At 38.6% G+C, this 11,130-nt stretch overlaps 1 protein-coding gene and 1 long non-coding RNA gene across 2 annotated transcripts in view; both read right to left on the bottom strand.

Moving 5' to 3' along the window:
* Positions 1-5,749, bottom strand: part of LOC107687879 (rho-related GTP-binding protein RhoE-like) — a 12,099-nt gene extending 6,350 nt beyond the window's left edge. The window contains exons 1-2 of the mRNA XM_016485363.1: positions 5,522-5,749; positions 5,283-5,370 (exon numbers count right to left, since the gene is read on the bottom strand). Of these exons, the coding sequence (XP_016340849.1) occupies positions 5,283-5,370; positions 5,522-5,671 (238 nt within the window). The 5' untranslated portion in view covers positions 5,672-5,749. The remainder of the gene's footprint in view (positions 1-5,282; positions 5,371-5,521) is intronic.
* Positions 5,750-7,488: 1,739 nt separating this feature from the next.
* LOC107687896 (uncharacterized) lies at positions 7,489-7,953 on the bottom strand. Its single transcript, XR_001634181.1, has 3 exons — positions 7,919-7,953; positions 7,754-7,843; positions 7,489-7,674 (listed from the first exon to the last, which is right to left on the bottom strand). It is a non-coding gene; the product is annotated as an uncharacterized LOC107687896 (long non-coding RNA).
* Between the last annotated feature and the right edge of the window lie 3,177 nt (positions 7,954-11,130).

Consider the following 11,130-nt stretch of genomic DNA (forward strand, 5'->3'; position numbering starts at 1 on the left):
AATTCTGTTCACTTTACTCAACTTGAAATCAAAAATTGACATTTTTCACTCTATTAATACATGTTGTCATTGTCAAAATTTTGTCATGCATGGTGCATGTTATTCATTTCACACATATTTTTAATGGGATAAAATAAAAATAAATGTAATAAATATAATAATAATAATAATAATAAACTTGGACACAAAATTGTTTATCTCAAACAACTTTTCTTTTTCACTAACTTTACTTTTTCATTAAGTTAAATGCTGCTTCCTGTTCTCAAGTACCGCATACAGCTATATATTGTAGTGTTATTTTAGTATCAATGAGATACTATTATAGTTTTTATCAATGATTTGAATCCATTTTTAGTTTTACATTTTCATTTTACTTAGGATGGAGGGGTTTGTGTGTGTGTGTGTGTGAGTGAGTGAGTGTGTGTGTGTGTGTGTGTGTGTGTGTGTGAAGGATACTGACAGCTGATGGATTCCCCAAGTGTTCAAATGCTTCTCTAAACATGTGTCTTCCTAATCTACATTAAAACAAAGCAAAAAACAGACAGAATTCTCTGCAAAGTACATTTAACCCCTAAGCTATGCTATGAAATCCCTTTATGCTAATTCATGTTTTGAAAAACTGCTAACACGCCATTACAAACTTTTACAAAAAGGTCTTTTAGAACTCCACATCAGTACATGAGTGCCTCCTGAATTTAATTTCCTCCTTGACTAACAAGGTAAGAATGATTTCAGAGAACATAACGGTTCACATGGTGCTTTTTCCCTGGCGGCCCACCGCACAATAGCTGCTTTGTGGAGTACGAGAGCAAACCCTTCCTCACAGGAATGTGAGGCATGCAGGCCCAAATCGTCGAGGTTAGAAATATGATCCTGCTGGCAATAGTTGACCAGCTTTAAGGAGTGGGTCTGAGAGAGCCTGTCCCAGCAGGAGCCCCCTTGAAATGATCCCGGGAACGTTTTGTTTTCGGGGGTCAGCTGATAATGAGGTCTCCCCTTGCTGATAATAGTCAAGGGTTGGATTAAGGAGGTTGGATAGCAACGTCTTAGTTCAGGACTTTGAAGTGACATGCAATAGTTGAATGATAATTATTTACAAAATAATTGAATAATTTGAATGTACAAACAAGATTAAGAAGTCATGTATTGGCAAACACTTTACATAGATTAATTTATAATTTAAATTATAAAAAGAAACTAGATTTGACATATTGCAAAGAAGAGTGGTACTTTTCCTGTGCAAAACTTGGCCATGGAAGTGTTATCTTATTGGCCAAAGTCCAAAGAGCCCACCCATAAATCTCTAAGATATTCTACTAGTAGCGATTCCTGACCATAAATGGCCACTTTTCAAGATCCAATCAAATTTCAAGCCACACATTTCATTATTTCCCCATTCACTAGCTTGTTTCAGTTTAAAATACATCACATTGTAGGGTTTAAAGCATTACTTTTCTGTAAGGAAATATCTATTCCAGCTTTCAGCCCACAACCTCAGCAATCTGATCAAGAAGTCTGATAGAAATTTCAGCTGCAAACAAGTGACATCTTAGAAGGTCATCCTATCAAACTTGCCAATTCAAAGACACCATCCAATCGAACTATGTCATGACAGCATATCCGTCACCAGCCCTAGGGGAGCAAGGAGATAGGACGCTTGAGGAAAAATGGACTGAATTTGGCGCTATAATTATCTGGAACGATATGCTTATTGTAAAACTTACAACTCACAAAGGAACAAAAAGATCCCAAAGCAGAGTGTGCGTATATTGATTGATCATGGTCTGACTGGTGGATAAGGAACCTTTTGAGACAGGCATGTCAAGATCCTGGCTTCACATCTGCAGGGGGTTTCTGGTCAATAAGTGTCTGGAAGAGTGGAGCTGGGGGAAGGGGTATAATTCCATGGAGGATCGGCTATTAGGGGATATACACACACATGCTCATGGCAATCGAAAAGATCAGAGAGCATGCGGGCTCTTGTCTCCGGTAGGGTCTTATCCTGACACTTGGCCTCTTGTGTATCACATAATACACAATACATGCACATACACGCTTGGGTTTCAGATTTAGAAGGACTTACTAAGCCCTAGAATCAATATACATGAGAAAAGCCTAATGAAACATTCATGCAGCAGAATGGCAACGGCACTTTGACATTGGAATAATGACCAAAGTTTTTCATTGGCATGAGTGGGAATCATTCTAACAAATGCAACAATGGGCAACAGTCCTAAAAAAGATGTTACGCAAGACTTGAGCTCAATCTAAAGTAAAACAAACAATTGTATTCCCCTCTTTTGTATCAGACACAAAGAGTCTTGGTCGTACCCTTTTGGAAGCAAACTGTTTAAATTCCAAATTGTACGCATGTACTCTACTGTATCAATGGGTTCCATGGCCGACCAGTGACTAATGCTGCCAGCTGAATGGTGAATGGGGTCGTGACTCAACAGCTGATTGGTGGACAATGACAGGAGCAGCCAGCCTCTTGGTTGATGGGGGTGGCAGCTGTTGCAAATAAAGCAGCACAAAGAAGAGATGCCAAGAAACTATCCATTCGGGCAATTCTGGGAGCAACCCCCGGACTGTTCAGAAACACTCGAGGCAAAGAATTTAAGATTGTTCAAGGGCAAATAACCAAGGTTTCCTAGTTCGCATGTCTCTTTCTCTCATTATCTGGAATGTGCTCAGGTGTGTTCTGAACTTGTTAAATCCTAGACTTAGGCATTTGAGAGGAAAGACCGCACACACACTGGGGAGACCTTGGAGCCTGGCTCTGACACAATAACTTACACTGTAATGAACAGCAGGCTGGAAGCCCACAGCCTGACACAAGCAACTAACTACATATCCAACCGCCAGCATCAGACGGGCGGTCCTGCCCGCAGACGCCCACCGCAGACATCTGTCAGCCAAACACACTCCTGTACCTACATCATGAACCAAACTGAACCACCGTGCATTGAATTATCATCAGATATAGCTTTAGTTTGAATTTGAAATGGCTCTAGATTGAGGAAATGATTCTGGATTTAGGCAATAACTCTAGATTTAGCACTTCCCTGTTGAAAAATCCAGCATATGCTGCTTAGGTATGTTTTAAAGCCTGGCTGCTGGTTTGAGCTGGTCATCGGCTGGTTTAAGCTGGTCCTTAGCTGGTCATCGGCTGGTTTAAGCTAGTCCTAAACTGGCCATACGCTGGTTTAAGCTGGTTCTTAGCTGGTCATGTGTCATGCTTCAAAACATACCTAACCAGCATATGCCGTTTTTTTCAACAGGGTTGGCTCAAAATTTAGGCAAGTACTTCCAGACTCTGATTCAGGAAATTAATCCAGATTGAGCACATGACTCCAAATGTTGGAATTTTCTTTCAGGATTATAGCACCACCTCTAGTTTTAGGGAACAGCTCAAAAATTTAACACCTGGATTTATGATACAGGTTCACATTTAGGACGATTCATATTCAGAAAAGTCTATATTGAGAAAATGGGAGATTTGACTCTACATTAGCTCAGTTCTCTAGATCTAGGACTGATTCTACCATGCAGAAAAAAAAACCTAGCAAAATGTCCTTTTTTGGCAATGTCTGGATTGGTGCTGGTCTAGCTAATGTACCAGCATGGCCATGCTGTTCACAAGTATCAAGTTTTGCTGGTTAAGCTAGTTAAGACGCCTAGACCTCCAGAATACCAGCATTTGAAACCAACATAAGCTAGTGACCAGATGTGCTAGCCTTTCAGCAGGTCAAATTAGCACATGGTTCTTGATTTAGGAAATTACTCTAGATTCTAGAAGAAATGGATCCAGATTGAGAATTTAAGAAATTACTTTAGATTTGCAAACCCTGCTGAAAATACCAGCTTAGCTGATTTGGTGTTGGTCTAACTGGTCAGGCTGCAAAACATAGCTGGTAAAGTTGATCAGACATCATACTCTAGCTTGATGGCTTAACATATAATGGTGAAGGAAATATTTAGCACACAGCTTTAGATTTCAGACCACACACAGCACCAAACAACCCAAACCCCCAGGTTCAGGTCTGAATGCAGTTTACCCCAGATCATAGCTAAGCTCCAAACAGGCCACCGTCTAAAGCAGTCTGTCATGCTGGATGCTTTACAGGGCCTGTGATTACCTCCAGACAGCAGGTCTGATCTCTCCTGGGTGATCCGAGCGCGAACTCTGGAAACGTACCAATACCCTACATTCAGACAGAGTGAGCCAAGACCCCACTCTCATTTGCCTGTGTGGTCACGGCTGTTTGGTTTTGTTAAACGTGTGAATTGCAGCACGGCCCCAGCTGTGGCAACAGTTTCGGTTTCATTTGTTTATCCAAAACATCACTTACAGCAACGTTCCCTGTGATGCCATCCTAACATTCCTTTAAAGTGAGGTGTCCGGGGATCATATTCCACAGATGGGTGGAGTGTGTGAGAGTGTATTAGCAGGGTGTGTGTGTGTGTGTGTGTGTGTGTGGGTGTGTGTGTGTGTGTGTGTGTGTGCTCTCGTACTGACTCAACAACCGAGAATCGCTCAACCGCTCAGAAAATGAAAGAAAAGCTATTAAACAAACCCAGATTTTCCTTCAGGCATAAACGTAAGCACTAGCAATCACATCATTACCCTGCACAACACACTGATGCATCAAAATAATGAAATGTCCATTGGATTTATGAAGAATGACAACAAGTCTGGACATGTTTTGGACCAATAGCATGTAAATGAACTAAACTCACATAAAAGATATTAAATTAAGAGCAAAAATCACTGCATAGGTCAAACTCTAAATATATATAATTTGTAACAAAGCCTGCATTTACTGACTTCATTGTATATTAACAGGCACAATGTTCACAACATTACACATTATATAGTGCATATAGTATATTTACTCTGCATATCAATTAAACTATTTATAGCTACTGAAGGGAGTCCGCAAATTATTTTTTTGATCTCAAACACATTTTTATAATTATATATTAATTTATACAACTCCAGCCAAAACTAAAGAAGCTAAAGTTCAGCATTAATACAATGATATGGGAAAACGCATATAGCAGTATAGACCAAGCTTAACATGCAGCACTCAGTTTTATAAAATATGTAACAAGGAGTCCAAGTTCTGGCTCTCTATCCAGCCCCAACGGGTAATAGAAATGTTGAAGACCCCATACTATAGTATATATTTAGTGTATACGCAAAAGATTTGCACTATAAAAAGCAATTAAAACTAAAAGATCCAGATGCATGTAGTACAAATACATAATTTGAGACTCACCTGAGGTGTCCCACAGGCTGAGCTCTATTCTTTGCTTGTCAATCTCAAAACTTGCTGTGTAATTCTCAAACACAGTGGGTACGTAATTCTAGGGGAAAGACACATGAAAGACAATTGCAAATATTACTAAACAGGTCTATTTTAAGAGATTAAAATGTAAAAATGAATGCACATGCTACAGAACTATAGCCAATATCGTAAAGCGCAGTTGCGCATCCACTGGGTTTTACGCATCTCACCTCTGGGAAACAGTCCTTGGCAAAAACGTGGAGCAGAGCGGTTTTCCCACACTGACTGTCCCCCACGACCACGATCTTACATTTGAGGCTCTGACTCGGATCCATACCGGGCTGAAGGGACAGTTTCTGTAGAGATCTTCTCTCCTTCATTGATTGTCTTTACGCGCAAGTCCGCGGAGGCGCACAACGGAGAAGACGCGCACAAACGCACAGCTTTCTATAATCACTCTGGAACTGCTTGAATTCCAGCCCTCTCACTTTTGGGATATGTGCTGTGTTTTATATGAGCCCGGTGAACCAATGGCTGTCCTTGAAGACACCCAGAGATCCTCCCCTTTCCTTCAGTAGGGAGAGGGAAAGAGCGCACCCTACAGACCTTAATAAATATGACTTTGCTTGTAGCGCTATGAAACTCTAAGTTCCAATTAAATAAATGAATAAATAAACCCTTAATAAACTTTAATAGGTCTACATTTTAAATACAAATACTGTATATTATGAAATATGGCTTTATTTATCACTTTAGATGGTATTTTATACCACAAACATTTCAAATGCGTGAAATCTATAATACAGTATGGGTTGTTTACAGCAAATCTTGTCCAGAAGTTCTGCACTGTCACAAAATATTTTTCAAATACTCCATGTACTTTCTCTCTCAATAAAATAATTACAAAAATAATAAATAATGTAATAACAAAAATGTTTTGTTTTTTTATATGTAGGCTAGTATTGCATGCCATCTGCCCGGTTTTCAGATTTGTTCAGCTGTGATTTGAATGTGAAGAAATCAATTATAAATTGATCACAGGAGCAGGTGTATGTTTAAATGAGGCACAAACACACAGACAGAAAACTGATCTAATAATCATATCATGTTGGCTGTAGAGCAGTTACCCAGGTGTGGAGGCGCTGGAGCAGAAACAGGCCTTCTGGAAGACATGGAGTCAGCGGATATTTATCTGCTACATATTTGTAACACATTCATTCCATCAGCATGTCATCAGCTCTTACAGTAGATGCTGTGAATGTGTGTCAGACCAAGAGAGAGAAAAAGAGAGAGAGATTACTAGCAGAAAAAAGTACCAAAAAGTACCATGGTACTACCATGTTTGTTTGGACATGAGCCATGGTAATACCATGATGCACTGGCAGACTAGAATTTTTGGGTAACATTCAGACAGACAGAACGATGCATAAAACAATAGACAGAATGATAGAACGATAGATACATAGATAGATAGATAGATAGATAGATAGATAGATAGATAGATAAAGACAGGTAAAGATAGAACAATAGCATGATAAATAGATAGACAGAATGATAGAATGATATAATGACAGAACAATAGATAGAACGATAGAATGATAGATAGAATGATAGAACAACAGAACAATAGATAGATAGATAGATAGACAGATAGAGACAGGTAAAGATAGAACGATAGTACGATAAATAGATAGACAGCCAGAATGATAGAATGTTAGATAGATAGATAGATAGATAGATAGATAGATAGATAGATAGATAGATAGATAGATAAGACAGGTAAAGATAGAACAATAGCATGATAAATAGATAGACAATGATAGAATGACAGAACAATAGATAGAACGATAGAATGATAGATAGAATGATAGAATGACAGAACAATAGATAGATAGATAGATAGATAGATAAATAGATAGACACAGGTAAAGATAGAACGATACCACGATAAATAGATAGACAGACCGAAGGATAGAACGTTAGATTGATAGAATGATAGATAGAACTATAGAACGATAGAACAATAGAAAGATAGATAGATAGATAGATAGATAGATAGATAGAATGATCAATAGTATGATAGATAGACTTAAGAACAACTAATATAACAGCAGATGAATTGATAGAATGAAAGACAACCAGACAGAAATATAGATAGATGGTATGACAGACAGATAACTGTTTTTCTGTTGTCTTCAGTTTATAGATATAATTTATTCTCTGTGCAGATACACAGCCAGTATAACAAGATCAGCTCTGAGAATCTGCTCAACCACAGCCCCACACAAACCCCCGAGGCCTGATGATGTAGCTTCTGATTCCTCTGTGTGTGTGTCGAGGGAAGGTCATTGTATATTGACACACACATTCTTTCAATTTTGTTCTGTGAAATGAGAACAAATATTGACCCAGTGTATTGCTAATAATTTGAAATCTACCTTGCTCCTGTATCCAATGGTTACCGTATGAAACCCCTCGTCACACAGCTGTAACATCTCGCGTCACTCTGTGAGATGAAGCAGCGTGATCTGACCTGTCTCAACATATCAGAGCTAAAAGATTATTATATGCGTCAGCAATGACGCTAATTAAAATCATGGATTTGGGAGTCTAACGAATGCACTTACGCACTCGGTAATGCCATGGCCACATGTTCTTCCTGCAGGTCAAAGGTCAAAGTCTGAGAGAGCTGAAATAAATCCACTTAGCCATCCTAGCTGAAACACACATAAAACAATGTACATTTGAACAAAACACAGACTATTCTAACCACATTATAATCCTGTGTCGTTATTATTATCAAATAAGGTTGATTAGATGAAGATAATAGTGTATTTTAATATTTTTTTAGTATAGAATGAATCTCTTTTCTTTAGGAAATATGAGTGATGCTAACCCAACGCAAAACTTACCGCCACAATGCTAATGTGTTATGAGTTCTTTCTAGGGTGTGGCTATGTGATTGCCAGGGCGTTGTCAACTCATTCTGGGTGTTTGCTAGGTGACTATACTAACCAAACTCAGAAGAGACTGCTAACGCTAAGTATTAGCAATAGTAATAGTGAAGCTTGCCTTAGCAAAACACAAATAGAATATTCAATCAATGCTATAATACTGAACAATTAGCGCAATTTAAATTTAATGGTTAAACAATTCCTGTGTGTTGACATCTTTATTCTAATCAATTTAATTTCAAATTAATATTTGTATTAGTAAAAGGTTGATTATGATATCAGTGCATTTTAATATTTTTGTGTACAGAAAACTTTAAAATCTGAAATGTTAGCGATGCTAACCTCTCCAAAACTTGTCGCCACAATGTTAACATGTTTTGAGCAAGTTTGCGCGCAAGTTCAAGATCATTTGCGATTCATAGATTTCACATCTGAAAGAGACGCATATGTGCATGTTCTGTACGTACGTTCATTCTATGAATCACACGTACGCATATTTGAGAGATGATCGTAAAATCAAATTTAGGATGGTTTCTGCGCAACATTTTATAAATGAGGCCCTAGGTGTTTTTAGGTGGTTGTTTACTAGCCAAACTAATGCAAGATTGCTAATGCTAAGTATTATAACATTTATATTTGTATTAGTATCAAAAAGATTGTTTAAATATCAGTATATTTTAATATCTTTGTGTACTGAAAACTTTTAAAGGCACAATATGTAAGATTTTTTAATTAAAATATCCAAAAACTACTAGAGCAGTTATATATTTTGCTGACTTGTGCACTTACATTATCCCAAATGTTTGAAGAATGTTTAAATCCAGAGAAATAAGCCATTTTAACTAGTGACATCCATAGCGTCGCCCGCCAATGATGTCATAACCCCTCGATTTCCGGTTTTGTTTTGTAGAAAACATGGAAACACCAAAGATGCTTTAATATGTTGTGCGTTTTATTAGACCGGTGACGACCGCACAGAGTAGCATTATAACAGAACTTTCAAATGTATCTAGTATGATAAAACAGCGCTGCTTTTTTTCCCCACATACGCACGACCGGAAGGAGCGGAAGCGGTCGACTGTGGCATAATAAAAGCTCCGCTGCTTTCGAGTCGTGTATCACACTCGTTCAGCGGCCTCGTTTCGCTTCGACGGCTTTCAGCCTCACCCTGCTTCATTCTACTACGTTAATAAATCATTAGCTCATCCATGAACATGATTTCTGCCTGAGTCCCGTCGGATTGCATCGGCTGTGGGGATGAAGACGACAACTCCCATGATTCCACACTCAGTCACGGCGTCATCAAACTACGCCTTTGTTTCTTTGTTTGTTTTGAATACGCGCCCTCTAGCGGCGAAAAATTACATATTGTGCCTTTAAATCTTCTCTTACGGTGCATACGGTGACGCTTCTCATTTACTTGGAATGGGTGATGTCATGCATTGCCGAACTGAATTGTGGATCCGTTGTGTTGCGCCGCTGGCGTTGCTCACATCAGAAGTTGAAACGGTACATTCACACGGGGTGTCGGCATCGACGCTTGATGGAGGGCTTGTCTGAAACTTGGTGCTGATGCGACCGTAGTGACAACAGCCAATCACATTCATTTTCTGGTGTTGCATGAACACGATTGGCTAGTGTCTGCACCAGGGTATTTGCATAAGGCTATTTGATTGGCTGACGCCTGCGTTGGCGCTTGAAAAATGTTCAACTTCAACTGGCCGTAAGCAACGCCAGTGACGCGACGCAACAGACCCACAATTCAGTTCGGCAATGCTTGACGTCACTCCATTCAAAGTAAACGAGAGGCTTTGACGCCGACACCTTGTGTGAATGTACCGAAAACTTTCAACTTTTCAAGAGCCAATGCAGGCGTCAGCCAATCAGATCGCCTTATGCAAATACCCTGGTGCAGACGCTAGCCAATCGCGTTCATGCAACACCAGAAAACTAATATGATTGGCTGTTGTCACTATGGTCACGTCAGCACCAAGTTTCAGACACGCCCTCCATCAAGCGTTGATGCCGACGCCCGTGTGAATGTACCGTTAAGGAAATGCTAACGATGCTAACCTCTTCAAAAACTATCCACCTCAATGCTAACATGTTCTGAGTGGTTGAAGGCCTGGATGGTTGCCTGGGCATTCTGGGTATTTTATAGGTGGTTGTTTAATAGCCAAACTAATAAGAGACTGCTAAGTATTAGCAATAATAGTGAAGCTTGCATTAATAAAAAAAAAAAAAAAAAAGCCTGATTATTCAAAAACATAATACTGACCAATTAGTGCAATTAGCAGTTGATTAAACACAGAAGCTTGCATTAATAAAAAAAAAAAAAAAAAGCCTGATTATTCAAACAACATAATACTGACCAATTAGTGCAATTAGCAGTTGATTAAACACAACTCCCCTTTAACGTATTTGTATTAGTATCAAAATATTAAGATGTCAGTGCATTTTAATATTTTTGTGTACAGAAAACATTCAAATCTTTTCTTAACAAAATGCTAGCAATGCTAACCTCTGCAAAACGCCACAATGCTAACATGTTCTGAGTGATTGAGGTGCTCTGGGTATTATAGATGGTTGTTTACAAACAAAACTAATGTGGGACTGTTAACGCTAAATATTAGTAATAATAATAATAAAGCTTAGCAAAACACAAATAACACTATAATACTGAACAATTAGCGCAAATAGCAGTTAATGATTAAACACGACTGCTGTGTGGTTGACATCTTAATTATATTTGTATTAGTATTAAATAAGATATCAGTGCATTTTTTTTTTTAAATGTGTACAGAAAATTTTCAAATCTTTTCTTAAGGAAATGTTAGCGACACTAAGTGCTAACATGTTCAGAGGGGTTGCTAGGGTGTTGCTAA

Source organism: Sinocyclocheilus anshuiensis, unplaced genomic scaffold, assembly GCF_001515605.1.
Source record: "Sinocyclocheilus anshuiensis isolate Anshui unplaced genomic scaffold, SAMN03320099.WGS_v1.1 scaffold273, whole genome shotgun sequence".
NCBI lineage: Eukaryota > Metazoa > Chordata > Actinopteri > Cypriniformes > Cyprinidae > Sinocyclocheilus > Sinocyclocheilus anshuiensis.